Source organism: Nomascus leucogenys, chromosome 3, assembly GCF_006542625.1.
Source record: "Nomascus leucogenys isolate Asia chromosome 3, Asia_NLE_v1, whole genome shotgun sequence".
In the NCBI taxonomy this organism is placed as follows: domain Eukaryota; kingdom Metazoa; phylum Chordata; class Mammalia; order Primates; family Hylobatidae; genus Nomascus; species Nomascus leucogenys.
Genome location: NC_044383.1, coordinates 40,002,501 through 40,025,258, shown reverse-complemented (window position 1 = coordinate 40,025,258; position 22,758 = coordinate 40,002,501). Strand labels below are relative to the sequence as shown.

General features: G+C 47.9%; 1 protein-coding gene across 2 annotated transcripts; it reads left to right on the top strand.

The window, feature by feature from the left end:
- Positions 1-638: 638 nt before the first annotated feature.
- On the top strand, positions 639-21,567 carry FFAR4 (free fatty acid receptor 4). 2 transcript variants are annotated; one of them, XM_003255232.3, is made up of 4 exons: positions 639-1,205; positions 9,810-9,938; positions 12,867-12,914; positions 20,957-21,567. In XM_003255232.3, exons 1-4 carry the CDS (start codon positions 639-641, stop codon positions 21,344-21,346), a joined length of 1,134 nt encoding a protein of 377 aa, XP_003255280.2. In that variant the 3' UTR covers positions 21,347-21,567. The 2 variants fall into 2 exon arrangements, with proteins under 2 accessions (XP_003255280.2, XP_030665106.1); XM_030809246.1 differs by lacking the exon at positions 12,867-12,914.
- The last annotated feature ends 1,191 nt before the right edge of the window (positions 21,568-22,758 follow it).

Below are 22,758 nucleotides of genomic sequence, written 5' to 3'. Positions count from 1 at the left end.
GGGTATTATTATTCCCATTTTATAGATTAAAAATCTGGGGTAGAGGGAGTAGATAATCCACCTAAAGACCTGTTATTAAGTAGTGATAAAAGATCTCCACTCCCTCTCTCCCCCACAAAAAATACAGACTCATTACAAGTTGCTTTAGGATGTACTTCCAGACCCATGGAGTTTCTTTTTAGTAAAGCCTGAACGACACAGGCCAAAATAATCTCCAAAGGCCAGCTCTGACCCTTTTAAATCAATTTTAGCTAAATCCGTTCACAAAAGGCTTCGCACATCCAGTGTCCCTGAAGGATGAAGGAGGTTGGGCAGGCCCTGCGGGCGCTCCAGGAATTCGCTAAGTGAGTTTTCTGGCTTCTGGATACACTTTCAAATGGCCAGAGGGCGCGAGACTTCCGCCTTGGCCGCCACCTCCCCGTCCAGCTGTGGTGTTCGCGGCCAGTGTTGCCGGGCACTTCCTCGTTCCCGCGCGCCCCGGGCGCAGCTCCCTGCACCCAGTGCTGGCGCTCCTCAGAAGGGAGGGGGCCAGAGTCGAGATGTCGCAACCGCCTCCCTCCCTCTTTCCCCGCCTTGGCACTCAGTCGCCTCCCAGATGAGCACTCTCTCAGACTGCTGCTGGCCGCCAGGCGCCGGGAATGTCCCCTGAATGCGCGCGGGCAGCGGGCGACGCGCCCTTGCGCAGCCTGGAGCAAGCCAACCGCACCCGCTTTCCCTTCTTCTCCGACGTCAAGGGCGACCACCGGCTGGTGCTGGCCGCAGTGGAGACAACCGTGCTGGCGCTCATCTTTGCAGTGTCACTGCTGGGCAACGTGTGCGCCCTGGTGCTGGTGGCGCGCCGACGACGCCGTGGCGCGAGTGCCTGCCTGGTACTCAACCTCTTCTGCGCCGACCTGCTCTTCATCAGCGCGATCCCTCTGGTGCTGGCCGTGCGCTGGACTGAGGCCTGGCTGCTGGGCCCCGTTGCCTGCCACCTGCTCTTCTACGTGATGACCCTGAGCGGCAGCGTCACCATCCTCACGCTGGCCGCGGTCAGCCTGGAGCGCATGGTGTGCATCGTGCACCTGCAGCGCGGCGTGAGGGGTCCCGGGCGGCGGGCGCGGGCAGTGCTGCTGGCGCTCATCTGGGGCTACTCGGCGGTCGCCGCTCTGCCTCTCTGCGTCTTCTTCCGAGTCGTCCCTCAACGGCTCCCCGGCGCCGACCAGGTGAGCGCCCCTCTGTGCGTGCCGGGCAGGTGTCCTGCGCAGGCTGGGAAGCGGGGCCCCGATGGAAGCTGGGATGAGGATGATCAACAACAACAATAGCCATTTATTGCACTTAATCGTTGTGCCAAACCTTGTGCCCATCGCTGTGAAGTTTAATCTCTTAAATCTCACTACAACGCTGTGCACACGCCCTCCTAAATTATGTTAAGTGGAGTCCCCCAAATTCTTGCAAAATGCAATGACTGTTGCGAGGTTAATCAACGAGTAGTTTAGGAGCGAGACGGAACTTTGGGGGTGCAGGGTGGCCAATCACTTTGTATTGTATCATGATTCCTCGCCAGGTGCTACAATACTGTTATTATCACACCCATTTATTTCACAGATGAGAAGCAGAGGCACACCGAAGTGTATAATAACTTGCCCAGAGTATTTTATCGGTAATTCGAGGAGGAGTGGGGCTCCTTCCAGAAGTTTACCCGTAATTCAAGGAGGAGTTGGGCTCTTGTCTACAGGCTGGGCCGACGAGCTCTGTTTTGCATAGCGGGTCAATAGTTGTCATTATTAGCTCATAGGGGTGGGAGTGACCATGATCTGAATAAGGTTCTGCGGATAGTTCAGGACAGTTGGCTCCGGTCGCCTCGAGTCCCGCGGTCCGGCATCCCGAGCTCGGGTCTTTTTCTCTCGCCGCTTTGCCCAGTGGTTGCAGGGTTCGTGCGCCAGGATCCACCCGGGAGAGCGAACCTAGACGCGGAGTCACGGAGGACAGTGGCCGCCGTCTGGCTGTCTTCCCAGTGTGTTTGGTTCTCCGTGCCTCGCGGAGAGAGATGGAGAAAGGACTTAGGTCTGTGCGCCGGGGGCTCAGCCTCTAGGAGCATCTGCGCGTGGCTGAGTTCTTGGCCTCCCCTTCCCTACCGGGGTCACTGGTTTTCCGGCACGGAACCCCCTACCCTTAAGCTCCATCTCCACCTAGGGGTGAGTATGGGGCGCCCTGAGTAATCGTGGCACAAACAGGAATCACAGTCCCAAAGAGGGACCTTCTAAGTGGTCAGAGAGGGGAGTAGGGAGGGAGAAACGACATGTCGCCAGGGGAAGGCTTGGTTATGGAGGTGCACACAGTCCACCAGGGACACCCCCTGGCTGTGTGACCCTCCAGAGCCTGGGACGGAGAGGTGGAACTTCTCTGGGGGTTTTCCCAGACCAGTCTCTCACACAGCCCTTGTACTGGGGTTAGGATGGACGGAGTCTGCCTCCTGTATCCAGTGCCAGTTTTTTTTTTTTTAAACATAAATCAAACTTAAACACTTGTTTCTAATGCTTGTGTGGAACACATTGTGGGGTGTTTGTTTGTTTATGGCCTTGAATGACTAATAAGCAGGAGCCCCATCAAGCCTGTGGCACTTGATCAAATAACATGCAAGCTTATGACCATGTCCACTCAAGTGGGGCCCAGAGAAGCCAGGATTAGCTGAGCTGGTGGATGCCATTTACAGGCAGACCAAGGGATCTGGCTTAGTGGGCAGGCTTGTTTTTAGCCCACACACACCTGAGAATCCAGGTGGGCCACGCAGATGCCTCTAAAGGCATGGATCAGGAGGGGGCTGGGCTTCTGCCATCAGTTTCTTTGATTTTTTTAAAAGTTATTCTCTCAATGAGTTACAGTACTTCTATATTCCTCACAGAACTTGAGGTATTTCACCTCATTTTCTTTCTTACAGGAGAAAATGCTGTTCAGGGAATGAAAGACCAGGTAGAATGTATCTTGAAGGTATCTTAAGTTTTCAGATGTGTATTTTGTGCCTCTCCCTTTTTTCAGTGATTTCAAGTATAACCCTAATTAATTGGCAAATGACATTAAAAAATAAGACTCTTGTCACTTCCCAGCCAAAGCCCAGACTACAATTCTGTGCTGACAGGGACACAGGTGACTGTTTGGGTGAGAAGGCCTTGGCATAGGCAGAGGCCTTCCATGTCTTGGCCACTTAGTACCGTACCCCTGTTAGGGAATCTGGGTGTGGTTAGAGCCCTCTGTGGTGCTTCCAGAGTGGCCACAGTTGTGCTGTAAGGTGCTTCTGTGGAGGTCTGTGTTGTGATGGCTGGGCACACAGACCTCCCATGTTTTAATGTTGAAACACTTCCTTGGTTTTAAGAGCCTTTGGAGAGGGATTTGGGCAAAGCCACTGGGAGAGAATGAGCCTGCAGTGTGCACTGGGGGCCAGGTGAGTTAGTTACCCACAGGAGCCCTACTCACTGAAATTAGTAGAGGTGAGGTGGGAAAGCTTGAAATTACAAAAAACAAAAACAAAAAAATCCCTGGGCACGGTGGCTCACACCTGTAATCCCAGCACTTTGGGAGGCTGAGGCGGGCAGATCACTTGAGGTCAGGAATTGGAGACAAGCCTAGCCAACGTGGTGAAACCCCATCTCTACTACAAATACAAAAATTAGCTGGGTGTGGTGGCATGCACCTGTAGTCCCAGCTAAAAGGGAGGCTGAAGCAGGAGAATTGCTTGAACCCAGGAGGTGGAGGTTGCAGTGAGCTGAGATGGTACCACTGCACTCCAGCTTGGCCAGCAAAGCAAGACTCAATCTCAAAAAAAAAAAAAAATTTAAAAATTAAAAAAAAAATGGGACAATCCTTTCTGGCTCTCCATCTTCTTTGTCTTCTTTCCTACCTGTCTGCCACATCCACCTCATCTGTCTCTCTCTCTCTCTCTCTCTCACACACACACACACACACACACACACTTTCACACCTACCTGCCCAGGAACCCAACAAACAGAAAAACCCCAATTTCTTAAGGGTTGTTGCCTGAACACATAGAAAACATCCAATATTATAGGTTCAGCAGTTGAAGAAATAAGTTGAAAAGAATGAGAGACAGAAAAAAACAAAGGGGGAGTGTAGTCATTAAAAAAAAAAAAGCAACAGGAGGATCTGGTCTAGACTGACTGAGTCTCACATTTAAAATTAGCAAAGGCTTGTTTTCTCAATCCCCGTATTCCCAGCTTTCTGCTTGTGGATTCTGTCTGCCCCATCCCACTTAGAGACTAAATACGGAGGTTTGGGATGGGGGATATTTTCCTAACCCAAACCACACACTGAGAGAATCAACCAAGCCTAAGCAGATGCTGGCTCCTTCCCCTCAAGGAGCGCTGGCCAAGGAAACTGCCCCTTAGAGCTTCTGCCTATCCGAGAGCCCTCCTGAAACAGAAACTCAATCTCTTGTCCATGTGGGCTGTGGTTGCCCAGTAGTTCATGGTAATCAGACTCTAAAACTTCACTGAAGAGAAGATGAGGTGATAAACATCCTAGAAATGCGAGACAACTTGGTATTTGGAGTGGGCTTTGGAGTCAAACATTCTGTTTAAATCCCATCTCTGCCATTCGGGAGCTTCATGACAGAATCCAAGCCGTCTAACCTCTCAATACCTCACTTTCCTCTTCTGCAAAATGGGCATGATTACAGTATCCACCAATCTTACCGGATCGTCATGGGCACTCATGTTCAGTAAATGGGCCAACACCTGGCACATACACAGTTAAGCACGTAAGAATAACTAGCTATTATTAGTTTCCTTATCTTTGAGCATAAACATTTTAAACATTCTTCAAACAGTATAATTCTTCTGATTGCTGTAAAATAACAGACTGCCATTTTAAGAGGGTGAACACATCCTAGCAACGTTGACATCTCAGCCAGGTCAGCTCACCCTGCTTCAACAGGATTCCAGCCTGTGTGTGCTGTGGCCCTGGCTGGGCGGTGACCCACATCGGCAGGTGGAGAAGACTGTCTATCCTGGCCAGAATGTGCTGCCCATTCGTTCTGCAAACATTTACTAAGCACCCTTCCCCTCTTGCCCCTGCCACAAATCATGTAAATCCACCTCGGTCTCTTCAAGGAGAAGCACACAGATGGTCCTAGATTCTGGCCTAATTTGGTCCTCACAGTCACCCCACCCCATATTCTTTTGTTTATTCTAAAAGAGGAAATCCCTAAGGTCACAGAATGGCAAAAGATGGAACCAGAATTTAGCCCCACTCTTTTGGGTCCCTCTGGATGCCGTCACCCTTGGGTTTATACTTCCCTGGGGCACTTGATCCCACTGCCCCACCCTACCCTAATTTAATACCAGGCTAGTCATGTGAACGTTCATGTGTCTCTGCTGAGTGTGGATCATCTGAGGAAACAAACACAGTTTGCCTGCCTTTGTTATGATGAGAGAATACTTTTAAAACATAAGAAAGGAAGCATCTCTTGCGTTAATATTTTCTCTCTTTTTTGCTGGGAAGCTGATAGAAGACGAAATCTCCAACTAGGGCTCCTAGGTTCTTAAAATGATCTCAAAGTCTTCCATGTTGATGGCAGAGGTGAGACACAGGAACAAGGATTTACCAAGGGTCTCCAGAGGTACTGCAGGAAGAATCATTAGAGAGACTGATAGGCAAACAGCTGGAACAAACAGCTAGAACTTATTTGCAAACAGGCAGTGTTTGCAAATAAGTCAGCCAGTGTGGGGAGGGTCAGCATTTCCGCAGTGCCTGTGGACAGATGTCCCCATTCTCAAGGGGAGTCTCCTTAGAAAATCTCATTTGGCAATTTTGTCCTGAGCACCTAATGTGTATTAGGCAGAATTCTAGGTGCTGGGATGCTGGCTGGAAAAAGGCAGGCTTGGTCCCTAGCCTTAGTAACACACTTCAGTGGGGGCTCCAGACAGGGAAGGGGATGATTGCATAAGCTGTGGAGAGCTGTGGAAGGGTCTCTGCTGGGTGTGGGGAGTCCAGGAAGCTACTGGGAGATGGCGGTGTCCCCACTGAGTGTGAAGATGAGAGGAAGTAAGCCAGGCAAGGGGATGGAGATGAGGAGGGCACTGTAGGCAGAGGAGAGTCCACATGGAGGTCAAAGAAGCAGTGAGTGCTGTTCTGAAACTTGCAAGGGGTTCTCCACCATACAGGTGTAGAGTGTGAGGTTCAGTGTGGTCAAAGGACGGTGCTGGAAGGGTTGGCAGAGGAGAGGGAGAAGGGCCAGAGTCATCCTGGTAGAAAGTTTAGACTTAATGGTGATGGCCTGGTTGGGGGCAGGCCAGTGAAAATGCAATAGGTTGATAAGTCAATAGCTGTGAAGGAGGAACTTAGAGATCCCTTCTGAGTGGGGAGGAGGAGGTGGGCAGAAGGCCAGTGCTCGGGTTTCTGGCAGCTTGGAGAATGGTGATCCTGTGCCCTGATTCAGGGAGTGCAGGAATCAGGTGGAACCATTTGGGGATGGGACCTTCAAAGCTTAATGTGCCTATGAGGCCTCCTGCTGGGATGTCCTCAGGGCTATTGGGCAAGTCTGGGGTTCAGGAAAGCATGGAGCTGAAAAGAGTAGATTGGAGATTTACCTGCAAAAGGAGCCATGGAAATGAGTGAGATGGCCAGGGAGAAGTGGAGACTGGGATGAGGCAGAACACATTTGGGGGATCCAAGTCACACTTATCCCTTCACTGTGAGTGGCCTCCCAATTTCATCCCAGAATTCTGGTCTGACACCTGAGCTCCGGCCTCCCTATGCCCCTGGCCGCGGTCCTTCCGGGCATAGCAGAAACAACCCCCCCGGGTGGCTCTACCCTCTCTGGTCCTCTGAAGCTCTCTGGGCACTTCCAGCTGCTTGTCCTGTCCTAAAGTGTCCTAGCGCTTCTCTGCCTGCCTGCCTCCTGGAGGATAGGGCCAGCGCCTTGCTCTTCCTCACTGTGGCTTCGCTGTGGTCAGCCACCACGTCTGGAGTCAGGTGGCTGAGCAAATGAATTAAAGACTATTGTTGACTCTGCCAATTCCGCTCTGTAACTCAGTAACAAGGCAGGCCTGCCACTTTCGTTTTCCAAGTTCCCTTTTTAAAATCAGGGGACATTTCACATGTGCAGAAAAAGTACAGAGAATATGATAGGACTCACATCCCCACCTTCCAGACTTGACATGCTGCCTAACTCCTCTACATGTCACGGCCTGCGGGAGAATACCTAGAATCAAAACGACTTAGCCAAATGGATTTTCCCACAGAAACCAAGTTATGACAGCAACTTGGATCTCTGTGGGCATGGCACCTGTTATTTTATTTTTTAATGGACCAGATAGTGCATTTAGTCAACAATACCATATAAAACCTTCTAAAGAGCATGTCAATCCATCATTCAGGCCCCCAAGCCAATTGCACTGCCTCTCAGTTCATGTGTGGGGGTGCTGGGCAGAGTTCTTATCTTTCTTCCTTATCACACTTCCTGCCCTGAGCAAGAGCCACAAATCAAAAGGAGAACGAGCGTCTTTATTAAAGTCACGGAATTTGGGAGCTTCCTGGGACAGGTTCATTGTCTCTGTTGAAAAATAGCTGGTAAAGTTGGCAGAACTATCATGGTGGTCTGTGTTTCATGTCTGATCATCATTTCACTTATAAGTGAACTTTTTTATAAAAGTAATATAGGCACATAATGGAAAATTAGGAAATTCAGATAAGCCACAAGAATAAAAACAATTCGAGAGTCCCGCCTAGAAATAGACACTTCACTTTCTGCATTGTATCCTTCCATGTTTTTTTCTGTGCATGCGAGCATGTGAGTGTATGTGAGAGAGAGACTGTGTGTGTGCGTGTGTGTGTTGGATGGCCATATACTCATTCACACATATACATGCTCTTCAACACACTGGGATCATAGAAGCACATGGTTTAGGGGCCTGCTTTTTTTCTTTCGCTCCTACTGTAGAGAGAACACCTTGCTCTATCATTATACCCTCTACAAAAGTCTTGCTAACCCTGGAGAGATTTTGGCAGACATTCTGGAAAAGGCTTTTGGAAAGAGTTGGGGGTCTTAAGAAAAGCTTCTGTGTGTCCTCTGTTTTCCTACTGTCCCTTAAAATTTTTCCATCACAAGAATAGGAATTAGAGACCAAGTCACATTTGGGGCTGGAATCTGTTTCTTCCAATTGGTGCTTCAGCATATCTGCTCATATGTATTGCTACTGCTGTCTTGGAATGAGGGGTCCATAGTGGGCAGAGGCCTGAGTACAAAAGGGGGTGGTGTGGGTTTTCTAGAGAGCAGTAGTAGCCTCACTGCCAGTAATCAGAAGATCCTTGAAAGAAACAGGTTTCTGGCCGGGCATGGTGGCTCACGCCTGTAATCACATCACTTTGTGAGGCCAAGGTGGGTGGATCACAAGGTGAGGAGATCGAGACCATTCCGGCTAACATGGTGAAACCCCGTCTCTACTAAAAATACAAAAAAAAAAATTAGCTGGTCATGGTGGCATGCTCCTGTGGTCCCAGCTACTCGGGAGGCTGAGGTGAGGCAGGAGAATCGCTTGAACCTGGGAGGTGGAGGTTGCAGTGAGCCGAGATCGCGCCACTGCACTCCAGACTGGCAACAAAGTGAGACTCCGTCTCAAAGAAAAAAAAAAAAAAAAAAAAAAAAACAGGTTTCTTTCCAATCACCAAAATGTGGAAGGATTTAATAAACTTCCCCCCACCATGTGTTCACACCAGCCCAGTCTTGATTCATTGCTAAAAATTCTCTGCTTTTGCCTAGTAGAGCATTCAATGAATATTGGTCAAGTGAATGAATGAATGAATGGTACTTCGGATGATCATGCTGCCCCTAGACATTGGTTAAGATGCCTTGGCCCTTCAAAATCAATAATGTGGTCTTTTTACACAGCATGTGCTCTTAAAAATCTATTCTATATGCATGTGTTAGGGCCACTTGTTTTCTAAACAGTTTTGTTTCTGTAGTCAAGTGGGCATAGGAAGTTTATATGTGGGAAGTTAGCATATGCACACACACGGATATATGTCTGTTTTCATTGGCCTATTTATTCATTGGATGAAATTGTTGCAGAAGCTATTTGTAACTATTCAGTAAGGTCTCCATATGTTGCAGTTCTTGCAGTTAGTGTTAAACATTTGAATCAATACAACATAGTGATAGCAGCAAGATCACAAACCTTCACACTCTTCTGCCATATTCCATTGGTTTTACATCTTGAACTGTCTGTGAGTGGAGGCTGATCTTTGCCTTGGGGCTCTATATGGCCAGGTTGATGCAGCTCGACAAGCTTTAGACACCTGAGCACCCCCAGCATGAACACTTAATGCTTTAGCAAAGACCCTGTGGCCTTCAGCTTACACGGTGTGACTACAGGGAAACCTCGTTCCTGTTTCGATATGTTTGTTTTGTAGCATGTCCTTTCCGATCTCTGTAACCTTTCAAGGGTCAGTTTTCTCCTTTGTAAAATGGCAGGCTTGGAAGAGAAGGCTCAAAAGCCCTTTGCATGCCAGCCCAGGGAAGTGGAAAGACCACATCTAGGAACCGACTCTAGCTCTTACCACCCTGTAAGCCTGAGGCTCAGTTGCTGTCCCTGGAGAACAGGAAACACAATCATGGCTATTCTGAGGGTCAGGGGCAAGTGCTTTGTAAGTGGGATTGTGGTGGGCAGTGGGAGGGATTCTGGGGTTCACTGTCATGCTAGCTGTGTAACTGGGAAATGCAACCATGTAAGTGTCAGGAAACCCTCAATAAGACTGAGCCAGAGGCCAATACGAAGCCAGCATTTACGTGATGTTCTTTTCCTTTGTGTAACTAGGAAATTTCGATTTGCACACTGATTTGGCCCACCATTGCTGGAGAGATCTCGTGGGATGTGTCTTTTGTTACTTTGAACTTCTTGGTGCCAGGACTGGTCATTGTGATCAGTTACTCCAAAATTTTACAGGTATGTTTGCTTCAAGTGCTGCCACTGAACTTCCCTCAGGCTTGAGGTTATTTTTGCTAGAATCTTAGAATTTGGGGTCGGAGAACACCTAAGAGTTCAGGCCAGCTCAATCTTGATTCACTCCCCAGGTCTACAACACTGAGGAAGGAGAGGGTTTTTTTTTTTTTAAGTTATATCTTTGTGAATATGTTTTTGCTCATCACTAAAGTAATACCAGGTCATTACAAAAAATTAAATTAAAATGAAAGCAGACACATAAATGTAAATAACACAGAAACTGAAAACTTACTCTACCTTCTTAACAACTCAAGATGTATTTTTTCAGGTTATTTTTCTTATAAGCTTATGTATATGTCATGTATACTGTGTGTGTATTTGATGAACCATATGAAATTGCAGGTTAAAATGGTCAAATGGTTATCTGACACTGTTCAGTGTTCTTTGCAGATATGAGATAATACTCTGCTCTGTAACTCCTTTTTTCACTGAACATTATATCTTAACATCTTTCTACATCATTCCTATATCTCTAGCTCATTACTTTTAGTGGCTACAGATGTGACTTCATTTATTTTATGGTCTTTTGGGCTGTGTCCATTGTTTCCCCATCGCAAACACTGCAGTACTGGAGAATGTATACTTTTTAAAACATTTTATTGAAGTATTATATACATATATAAAAAGCACACTGAGCATAGGTGTAGGCTCAAACTGAGTGCATTCATGAAAGCAGCTCCCAGGTCAAGAAATGGAATATTACCAGAAGTCTCTCCTATTATCTTCCAGTCGCTACTCCACCCACCCCCAGGGAATGTCCATTTCAAATGTGCACTGAAACAGGAAATGATCTCTACCTTCAAAACAAATATGTACAGGGACATAAAAAGGACGAGTCAGCCTGTTTTATATCTCGTAAGGTAGCCCATTTGTGAGTAAGTTGCCTGCTCAGGCAAACAGCATGGGTGCATCCATGTTTATGCCCATTTTAGAAGGTTTAATGCAAAGCCCTTGAATCCTCGTGGAGGTTTATAGTTGTTGAATCTTGGTTTTATAGCATCTCATGTGTGGGTCATATGGCAAGTAGGCACTTGAAGTGGTGTCCTGTAGGGCCTGCTCACCCTCTGGTCACTTTTATGGCCCTTTCTTTGCAGCTAAGGGTCTGTAACCTTCTTAGATGCTCAGAACCCATAGCCAGGCCAACCTCCATCTGGGTCGGCTAATCCCTGGGTCCTGTGGGAGATGGCTCCTCCATGTCACTCATTAGACTCTTGCCCACCCAATGACCACTAAAGTGACACCCAGCCTGGGGTTTGTTCAATTGCAGGAGACAGATTCAGACCTGGAGTTAAGGTCTGGACAGTGCTTGCGACGGGACCAGGCATATGATAGTGCTATATAAGTGTTAGCTATTATCATTAAGTTAAAAGGAAAGAGGTGAGAGAAAAAGGAAGATTAATGTAGAACTTATTTAACAAATATTTATGTAGTGTTGACCATATGCCAGGAACTAACTCTTTAATTCTGATAAGAATTACAGATGAAGAAACCTAGGCACAGGGAGGTTAAGTAACTTACCCAAGGTAACACAGCTTGTAAGTGGCAACAGGATTTAAATTCAGGCAGTCTGACCCTAGAGTCCCAATGCATTAATTCCTCAGACATGTGTTAAGGGCCTGCTCTGTGCAAAGTGCTTGGGGGAAAGGAGGTGGGCTAAAACCGAGCAAGACACATTCTCTATCCAGAAGGAGCTTTGACATAAAAGGGGAAGAGGGAGGAGACAGACAAGGGTGCTGATATCAAAAGGAGAGAAACTGAACACAAGGTGGAATGATACTGAGACTTTGCAAACACTTTGCAAACTGTTAAATGCTACACAAACGCAAGGGATGAATAAGGGGTATAAGAAAGAAGAGCAGGCCAGGTTTGGTGGCTCACGCCTGTAATCCCAGCACTTTGGGAGGGCGAGGCCGGTGGATCACCTGCGGTCAGGAATTCAAGGCCAGCCTCGCCAACATGGTGAAAGCCCGTCTCTACTAATAACACAAAAATCAGCCGGGAGTAGTGGTGGGCGCCTGTAATCCCAGCTACTGTGGAGGCTGAGCCAGGAGAATCGCTTGAACCCAGGAGGAGGAGGTTGCAGTGAGCCGAGATCACGCCACTGCACTCTAGCCTGGGCAACAAAGTGAGACTCCCTCTCAAAAAAAAAAAAAAAAAAATGCCAAAGGCCATGAAGACAGACACAGAGACTTGACAGTGTTATTTTAAAAATCTGGGTTTGAGTCTTGAATCTGCCACTTACTTGCTGTGTGGCCTTGGCCAGCTTAATTACCATCTCTGGGCCTCGGTTTCCTCATCTGCAAAATAGCAAACATAATGCCAGCAGTGTAGAGTTGTTGTGAGGCATGTAGGAGATGCTACTGATGGGACAGAGAGAGCCATGCCTGCCTGTAGCAGGTGATGAATAAATTATGACGGTCGTGATTTGTTAGGCAAGGCTGCTCTTCTGACCCTTGTCTCAGAGCGTGCTGGGAAAAGGTGCTGCTAAGATTTGCAAGAGAATAAACAACAGCCCAGATTTGGAGCACATCAAGAACAAGGAATTGACGCTAGAGCAGGGCTGGCTGGAAGGGGCGGCAGCATTTGACCTCCTTCCTGGAGGTCTCACTCCTGAATTCCTTAGGTGCCAAGAGGGCTCTGGTCTGCCCCTTTTCACTCATACCTCATGCTTCTCAGCTGCCTGCTGAGGGAGGAATGATTTTCCATCCACCCCCATCTTTTTCTCAAGGCCAGGGTCCACCTGGAAAAATTCTATGAGACCTGAGGAGTTGGGGCAGTTATCCTTTTAGCCACCCACCTCTAAACAGCAGTTTACTCTCGAAGCACCTTGTGTCTAAACCCACAGCCAGACTTCACTTCTCCCCATCACAGACCTCAGAACACCTCCTGGATGCAAGAGCTGTCATGACTCACAGTGAGGTAAAAGGGCACTCTGAGTAACAGAGTAATAGATCAAATATGTAATTTACATTCCATCACCACCCTCACCTTAAGGCCCTGTGTGGTCTGGCCCTGCCGCCTTTCTCACCTTCATATTTCACCCTCCCTTGTGTCCACATTGGCCTTGAGGCTGTACTGCACACTGGCCACCACACTTCTGCCCCAGGGCCTTTGCACCTGCCACTTGTTCCCCTGTATCTCTCTTCTCCAGATTTCTGCATGGGCCACTTCCCCACTTCATTTCGTCTTTACTCAAAAAGCTCTTCACTAAAAAGTCTTCCCATCAATCTCCAATTCCTTATCCCGATTTATTTCTCTTCAAACACTTACTACACCTGTCATATTCAATTTATGACAGTCATCTGTCTTGCCCACTACAATGCAAGCTCCATGGGGGCAGAGGTTTTGGTTTGTTCACTGCTATATTCCTATGCCTAGATCAGAGCCTGGCTCATTCATTGTAGGTGCTCAATAAATATTTGTTGAATGACTGAGGCATGAGCCTTGGATCACATTGAAAGGGTCTACAGGGTCATCTCTTCTTGGACAGTGGGAAAATCACTGGACAAAGAGTCCTAAGACAGGAGTTCTAATCCAGGCTTTATCACTGTGTGACCTTGGGCAAGCCACTTAAGTAATGTGAACCTCAGTTTCTGCAGGAGCCAAATATGCCTCAGTGGATTAACACAATAAAATGAAAGAGCAGATATGATAATGTTTTAAAAATCACAATTTTAATCCAAATATCACTTAAAAATTACTTTCCACCTTATTAGCAAAATTCACTGTTGCCCATTTCCCAGGAGGACTATGACATTTGTTCTTACTTGGTACCATGAGTTTGCCAGGCTGATAATTTGGAAGCAGGCAAGCTATACCAGGTGGATGGAGTGTGTGAGCAGGGCCTCAGTTTGCATCTCCTCCCCTGTGAAGATATACGTAACTCAGAGATACTGAGTCAGCTTTTCTGTCCAAGCTTTTTCTGTGAAGCTTGGTTTTACATAACTCTGTAAAATCAATTGAACATCAATGTTAATTAGGCATAATAACAGACAATTCACAAATTGTTTGAAGCCATGGCATACATAACTACAGCACTACCAGTCCCACTTCTCACCTGTCACTAGTTCCTGTAACCCAGGTCTCATCTCCAGGCTTGAGAAGTATCTCTTTTTCACATCACCCTGGTCTTCTATTGCTCTAAAGCAGTATGTCTCCTAGAATGTTCTGTAGAGTGCCATGGCAGTGTTAGGTGTTAGAAAGGGTTTGGGAAGTGCTGGGATAGGCTAGATTGGATTCTTTGCTGCAGGACTTCTCAGGACCTTTATTATGCCAATATACTTTGACGATCTCCCACACAGTAACAGAATAGGTATCATTGCTAAATGTGACTACAGAAGCCCCTTTTCTCCACAGAGCATCTCTCTGCACTCGTGCTCCAAGAAATGCCTTTTTGGAAACCCTGCTCTAAAGTCTCCACCCTCCTTCCTGGTTCTGACCTGGGCAAGAATTCAGAGCAGGCTTCGCCCTGGCTCTCCCTACCGCCCACCCTTCAGGGGCTGCTTCATGTGCTTGGAGCAGTGGCCTTATTCACCCTTCTGCCCTCCCTGCTTCCTCTTTCCTTGTGACTCAAACATGCCATACATCTTCAGTATTTTTTCCAATCAACAGTTTTCCCAGGGAATAACCTCCCAGCGACTTCTAAGTGCCTTCGGATCAGGCTGTCACCACTGTTTGGGGCTTGCTTGATGTCATCGCCCAGCAACTGTTGCCGTGGCAACTGAGATGCCTCTACCCTTTTGTAACAGTGGATGTTTATTGATCCCCCTCTCATTGCCCACATATGCGCCAGAATGGAAGAGCAGCGTGGGTGGAGCTGCCTTGCTTATTGCTGTGTGTCCAGCACCTATGAGTGCTTAGCACATAGCAGGGGCTTATAAATATTTGTCGAATAAGTGAGTCTATGGCTTGCAGATGGAAAACCCTCAGCCTGTCTCAGGGCTAAACTGAGAAACAAAATCTGTTTCCACTGGACATGAGGGTGTTAGACAGTGAACACAAAGCCCTTTCTCCATGCCTGACCTGCATTCCCCAGCTTTGGGGGCCTGCATGCTGGTCGTGGAAAGGGAGGTGGAATCTCTGGAAAGATGGAATCTTCTGTCCAGTGATTCTAGATGGGAGGCTGTTGATTGACCAAGCAGCCCCCAGAGGAAACTCAACCTTCAGGGTTGAGTCCCAACTTTGTCAGTGGGAACATCCTCTACCCATCCCCACATGTTGGCAGCAGCAGTCTGCTGGCATGGAGTGGCAGAGGGGTGTGAGGTAGGGTGGAGGCTCCCCCACGGTCTTCAGAAGCTCATGTGGGTGTGGAGGCAGTGAGTCTCAAAAAGGTCTGTCTTCAAAGGACTGAGGGAAATTCCAGACTGAGCCTATTGTCCTAGATGAGCAGCTGCGACACTTTAGTGGGCAAGAATCACCCGGGGAGTTTAGGAAACTTGCAGATTTCTGGGCCTCACCCAGCCCCACACAATCTGAATGTCTGAAGGGGCCCCCCAGCATTTGCATGTCATCATGTACCCGGTGGCCGTGGACCACCTTCCCCAGATGCTGTCCACCTCTGCTGCGGTGCTGTGCCTCAGCAGAGAAGAGCACTGGCACCCGGCATGGGGTACACTCCCCTACTTGACTGTGAGGCTCAAGCAAATCACTTCTCTTCTCAGGGCCTCTTAGTTCCAAAACTGCGGCAACCACAGAACCTATCCCAGAGGCTTGTTCTGAGGATTAGGATTAATCCTCAAAAGTTAATTGAGCATTTAGTTTAATCTAAAAGCACATCAAGCATTCTGCCCAGTGCAGAAGACATTTGAAATCCTGGATCAATGTTAACTATCCTTGACATCTAGCACAAGGAGAGGAGGAGGAGAGGAGCCACATTTGATTATAAAGCCCCATTTTCTTCCTCACACCCTACCAGTGGTGGGAACTGTGGAGAAAAGGAGATAGTAGCACCTCTCAGTGCTAAAAAAGATCCAGGCAGGGTGTGGTGGCTCATGCCTGTAATTCCAGTACTTTGGGAGGCCGAGGCAAGCGGATCACCTGAGGTCGGGAGGTCAAGACCAGCCTGACCAACATGGAGAAACCCCGTCTCTACTAAAAATACACAATTAGCCGGGTGTGGTGGTGCATGCCTGTAATTCCAGCTACTCAGGAGGCTGAGGCAGGAGAATTGCTTAAACCTGGGAGGTGGAGGTTGCGGTGAGCCAATATCGCACTGTTGCACTCCAGCCTGGGCAATAAGAGCGAAACTCCATCTCAAAAAAAAAAAAAAAGAACTCCATCCACTTATGCACTTGGCCCATGAGTGAGCCCACTTTGTCTGTCACCCACAGCCATTGTCAGGTACTTGCTAGGGCTCTGGGCCGCAGAAGACACAGCATGCCTTGCTTCAGCTCCCATCCCCCAAGGAACCCGTAGTCTGGTGGGGGTCTGTGTTAGTCTGTTCTCACACTGCTTTAAAGAACTGCCTGAGACTGGGTAATTTATACAGAAAAGAGCTTTAGTTGACTCAGTTCCACATGGCTGGGGAGGCCTCAGGAAACCTGCAATCATGGCAGAAGGAGAAGCAAGGACCTTTTTTGCATGGTGGCAGGAGAGAGAAGCGAGTGAGCAGGAGCAGGGAAAACTGTCTTATAAAACCATCAGATCTCATGAGAACTCATTCACTATCACAAGAACAGCGTGGGGGAAACTGCCCCCATGATCCAAACACCTCCCACCTGGTTCTTCCCTCCACACGTGGGGATTACGGGAATTACAATTCGAGATGAGATTTGGTTGGGGATACATATCCAAACCATATCCGGGTCAGAGGTACGAAGGACGCCTGGGCTGGGCGCGGTGGCTCAAGCCTGTAATCCTAGCACTTTGGGAGCCCGAGGTGGGCGGATCACGAGGTCAGGAGTTCGAGAACATCCTGGCTAACACGGTGAAAACCCGTCTCTACTAAAAATACAAAAAAAAAAAAAAAAAAAAAAAAATTAGCCGGGCGTGGTGGCGGGCGCCTGTAGTCCCAGCTACTCAGGAGGCTGAGGCAGGAGAATGGGGTGAACCTGGGAGGCAGAGCTTGCAGTGAGCTGAGATGGCGCCACTGCGCTCCAGCCTGGGTGACAGAGAGAGACTCCGTCTCAAAAAAAAAAAAAAAAAAAAAAAAGAAGGACGCCTGGACATCTACCACACAATATATGTGGCAACTGTCACATGAGTGCCTGAAACAATGCTGCAGGATGCCAAGCGGGAGATGAACCAGGAATCCTTCTCAGACTTGCTGGCATTAGAGTTTGGAGTTAAAGGCTGGGCAGAAGGATTCCCATGGGCAGAGATAGTAGAGAGTGGGAAAGAACTAGTTTATGATAAAGACAATGGGCTGGCGTCAGGCTGCCAAGTTGCCAGTCCACCTCGGCAACTTCTTAGCTGAGTACTGGTGGGCAAGTTTTTTAAGCTCTTTGAGCCTCAGCTTCCTCATCTGTAAAATGGGGATCATCACAGTACATATGTCACAGAATTGTTGGGAGAATTTAAAAAGGTAAACTAAGTGATAGGTAAGGGCCTGGCACATAGTAGGTGCTCCATAAATGTGAGCCTTCATCAACATCACTCATCAAAAAGTATTTTTATGACACTACACCAGGGACCCTGGGTACATCGTCGCCCTTCTTAGGATGGTGTGGGCAGCAAGAGGGATGAAGCTGCTGTCAGAATCAGCCCTTGTGGGTCCCCCAGCCTGTGCTTAGGCCTAGAGCGGTATCCTTACTCAGAGGCGGTGCCAATTCCTCTGCAGCCCACCCACCTGACACCCTGCCCAGCTGATATTCTCCTAGATCTGACAGCCAAGGCAGGTTCCTTAGATTAACCAGGTTTCACCTGAACACAAATTCTAATTTTGATTCTACATAGTGACTTCCAGACTTGGATGTGCCAATATGGCATCTGGCATTTGAGCCCAAGGTGGTGCCCTTTGTCTCCTGAGCAACCTTCACCCTGCAGAGCCATCGAGGGGAGAGGAGGGCTGAATAGTGTGGCCATCCCTTTTGAGACTTTTGTGATTTGTCTCATCTTTAATCCCACTGAGCTAGATTTTCAGAGATGGGGGCTCTGACCCTGTATTATCAGTGGAGTGACCTTCAACAAGTTTCTTAAATTTCTTGAAATTCAATTTCCTCATCTGGGAAGTGGGAACAATGATAGTGCAAATCTAAAGAGTAGGTGTGAAGATTAAATGTGACCATTGAGAAGTAAATGTGCGGCACAGTGCCAGCCACACGGAAGCCCTCAGTAAAGCTAGAGATCTGGATGACTGTGGGGCTGTTCACTCAGCATCTGTTGCACTGGTCTCCACCATCAACAGGTGCATCTAAACTCCTGCACAGAGCAAGCAGCCACACTGAATCATAAAACAAACAACTCTCCTTTCATTAGCTAGTTACAAGATTTTTTTTTTTTTTTTGAGACAGGGCCTCACTCTATCACCCAGGCTGGAGTGCAGTGGCACGATCTCGGCTCACTGCAACCTCCACCTCCTGGGTTCAAGCGATTCTCATGCCTCAGTCCCCTGAGTAGTTGGGATTACAGGTGCCCACCACCACACCCTGCTCATTTTTTCGTATTTTTAGTAGAGACAGGGTTTCACCATGTTGCCAGGGTTGTCTCGAACCGCTGACCTCAGGTGATCTGCCCGCCTCGGCCTCCCAAAGTGCTGGGATTCCAGGCATGAGCCACCGCGCCTGGCCTAGTTACAAGTATTCTAACGGGAATATTTTCAGCCATTCTGATCTTGCAGTTAAATTTACCTGAACTGTGAATGATGTTAATTACCTTCCAATTACTCCCCCTCTTGAGATTCAGGAGTCTTGGGGGACACCTGTAGGATCTCCTGAAAGAAGAGTCCAGAATCCCCTTCTAAGCCCACATAACCAGGGCTGCCTTCATTGCCTGCCACGCCTCTGCTTCACTGCCACCCCTGCTCATTAATACAAAATATTAGAGGTCCCAGCAGCTCCACTGGTAGGAATTTATTCTACGGATATGCTCACCTAGGTGTGCAAGGATATGCATGAGGAGGCTCTTTCCCCCAGTTGCCACCTCTCAACAGGGGACATAATTATAAAATGGTCGTTTTCCACAAATATCACCAGCAGTGCTCTGACAAGCTCCTCTTTCTTGCTGGGGCAGGGGCACCTTTAATGACACCTATGTCTGATTTACAGAGCTTTCCAGTCACTTTTTGGTTATTTTACAATGTCAATCTCATAGTCAGTTCAAATCTTCCCCTGCCCAAGGCATAGGATGTGGGTTTGTGGTGCTGGAGCTGGGAGGAGGACAGAGAAGGAGGATGGGCTGCCCTGGCAGTGGTCTGGTCTCCCACAAGGACAAGGAACTTGCATGATTGCCCATATGAGGTGGTTGCCCCCTTCTGTTGGTCATTGCCTCTGATTTCCCTGTGTCTGGTGATGGTGCTAACAGGCCCTGTTGATGAGGGGATCATGCCCAAGCAGCACCCACTCTAACCCATGGGCGGGCCCTTCCCACATCCACTCCCACCAGGTATGGGCAGACCCTTCCCAGACTCAGCTTCATTTTCAAGTTGGCTTCCAACAGCAGCTGCCCCAGCAAATAAGCAGCCTCTGATCACATCATCTTTCCTTAACCCCTGACTCAGGGGCCTGTAGGCAAGACTAGGATCCATTTTCTCCTGCTCCTGCAAAAGGAAAGGAACCTAGGGTGGGGTCCAGTGCTCCCTTCCGCCTGGCCTGCCACACTGGTATGCCATCTCCCACTCAACAACCTGTAGGGGAGTGATATGGTTTGGCTATGTCCCCACCCAAATCTCATCTTGAATTGTAGTTCCCATAATCCCCATAATCTTGAATTGTAGTTCCTATAATGTCATGAGAGGAACCCGGTGGGAGTAATTGAATCATGGGGATGGTTTCCCCCAGGCTACTCTCATAATAGTAAGTTCTCATGAAATCTGATGGTTTTATAAGGGTCTCCCCCTTCGCTTGGTTCTCATTCTTCTCCTTCCAGCTGCCATGTGGAGAAGGACACATTTGCTTCCCCTTCTGCCATCATTGTAAGTTTCCTGAGGCCTTCCCAGCCCCGCAGAACTATGAGTCAATTAAACCTCTTTTCTTTATAAATTATCCAGTCTTGGGTATGTCCTTATAGCAGCATGAGAACGGAATAATATAGGGAGAGAGGGGAAGAGTATGCACACTGCTACTTCAGCTGCTACCTCCCCAAACACGGCCAAAGAAATAAAATACTCCTCAATAGGGGCTGGATAAATTGCAACCACCATTTATAGATAACAAGAACGAAGTGCCTTCTCTGTGCAGATATGCCTTCTCTGTGCAGATATGGCCCGAGCACCATGATATACTGCTAGGTGAAAAAGGAGCAAGGCCCAGAGTGTGGTGTGTGGTGTGGGCCCATCTGTGTACCAGGCAAAAGAGCAGATGCCTGCAATCCCACGCCAGGAATATTGTGTGTGGCAATGGTGCATTTCCAGAAAGCCATATGGGAAAAAACTCACGTTAGTCACCTCTCGGGGTGGAAATAGGGGGTACAGAAGGCCAGAGACCTGATGTTCTTCGTTTGTTCCCCATCAGCATAGCATTGTTTGAGTTTGAACCCTAAGCACATTGTGCTTGCGAACAATTAAAGAGTCACCTCTTTTAAAAAAATTACAGGGAAGATGTCCCTCTTGTAGACCACCCAATTCAGGCTTTTCACTTCCCCTCATAACTCTGTTTACAAGGTAGGTGATTTTCTGCTTTATCTCTCAGGAGTCCAGCCAGGGGTCCTGTTTCTCCGGCACATCCTAAGCTCGGGCATGCAAAGTCCCAGAGGCACACAGCCTCGGTGCCTTGGGGATAGCAGATTCCAACTCTTGGGCCCCTAACTCAAAACCCCCAACAACCCTCAGTCACCTGTGGCTCCAGTCCTGTTTTGGTTTTCCACAGATCACAAAGGCATCAAGGAAGAGGCTCACGGTAAGCCTGGCCTACTCGGAGAGCCACCAGATCCGCGTGTCCCAGCAGGACTTCCGGCTCTTCCGCACCCTTTTCCTGCTCATGGTCTCCTTCTTCATCATGTGGAGCCCCATCATCATCACCATCCTCCTCATCCTGATCCAGAACTTCAAGCAAGACCTGGTCATCTGGCCGTCCCTCTTCTTCTGGGTGGTGGCCTTCACATTTGCTAATTCAGCCCTAAACCCCATCCTCTACAACATGACACTGTGCAAGAATGAGTGGAAGAAAATTTTTTGCTGCTTCTGGTTCCCAGAAAAGGTAGCCATTTTAACAGACACATCTGTCAAAAGAAATGACTTGTCGATTATTTCTGGCTAATTAGTTTTTCTTTATAGGCAGAGTTTCTCACACCTGGTGAGCTGTGGCATGCTTTTAAACAGAGTTCATTTCCAGTACCCTCCATCAGTGCACCCTGCTTTAAGAAAATGAACCTATGCAAATACACATCCACAGCACTGGCAAATTAAGGGGTGATCACCCAGTTTCATATTTTCCCTTTATAAAAGGATTTGTTGGCCAGGTGCAGTGGTTCATGCCTGTAATCCCAGCACTTTGGGAGGCCGAGGTGGGTGGATCACCTGAGGTCAGGAGTTCGAGGCCAACCTGACCAACATGGTGAGCCCCCCTGTCTCTACTAAAAATAAAAACAGGCCGGGCACGGTGGCTCACGCTTGTAATCCCAGCACTTTGGGAGGCCGAGGCGGGCGGATCATGAGGTCAGGAGATCAAGACCATGGTGAAACCCCGTCTCTACTAAAAATACAAAAAATTAGCCGGGCGTGGTGGCGGGCGCCTGTAGTCCCAGCTACTCGGAGAGGCTGAGGCAGGAGAATGGCGTGAACCCGGGAGGCGGAGCTTGCAGTGAGTCGAGATTGCGCCACTGCACTCCAGCCTGGGCGACAGAGTGAGATTCCATCTCAAAAAAAATAAATAAATAAAAATAAATAAAAAAATAAAAATAAAAATAAAAACAAAATTAGCTGGGAGTGGTGGTGGGCACCTGTAATCCCAGCTACTTGGGAGGCTGAACCAGGAGAATTGCTTGAACCTGGGAGGCAGAGGTTGCAGTGAGCTGAGATCTCGCCACTGCACTCCAACCAGGGCAACAAGAGTGAAACTCCATCTTAAAAAAAAAAAAAAAGGATTTGTTATGGGTTCCTTTTAAATGTGAACTTTTTTAGTGTGTTTGTAATACGATCGAATTTAATAAATATTTATTTATGACTGTTCAGCAATCACATCTCCTACATATAAAGCCACACCATAGTGGTTTCTGAAGTGAGTCTTAGAACCGATTCAGGATGCAGATTTCTCCTCTGAAGGGTCACAGCCACCCTGTGCCCTACCTTGGACTCACAAGGCTTTAGGATCATTCACTGATGTCAAGAGCAATTGAAAAATTTCCAAAGAACAGTTAAAGGTGACTTACTTTTTTTTTTTTTTTCATTTATAAAAATGCCGTGGACCCTTTTAAGAGAATCAGCGTCATGAAATCAGAGAGAAAGTAGGATGACTCTGAAATGTTTGAGAGTGAGTTCAGGAGTGGTTTACTCCTGATCCATCCAGCAGAGATGCCTCTTAAGCACCAGCCATGGCAGACAGTGTTCTTTGTGCTAGGAATACAGTGGTGAACCAGACAGCCATGGCCCTCTCTCAGGGAACTTACCTTCAAGTCAGGGGCAGAAAAACTAAATAAAAGTCAATAAACTATATCTATATACAGATATATA

Bases quoted from the DNA above. Each gene is read 5' to 3' on its own strand.
- FFAR4 (XM_003255232.3), top strand. From the start codon at position 639: ATGTCCCCTGAATGCGCGCGGGCAGCGGGCGACGCGCCCTTGCGCAGC. The intron at 1,206-9,809 runs GTGAGCGCCCCT...TTGTGTAACTAG, and splicing joins GGCTCCCCGGCGCCGACCAG to GAAATTTCGATTTGCACACT. The intron at 9,939-12,866 runs GTATGTTTGCTT...TCCCCATCACAG, and splicing joins GTTACTCCAAAATTTTACAG to ACCTCAGAACACCTCCTGGA.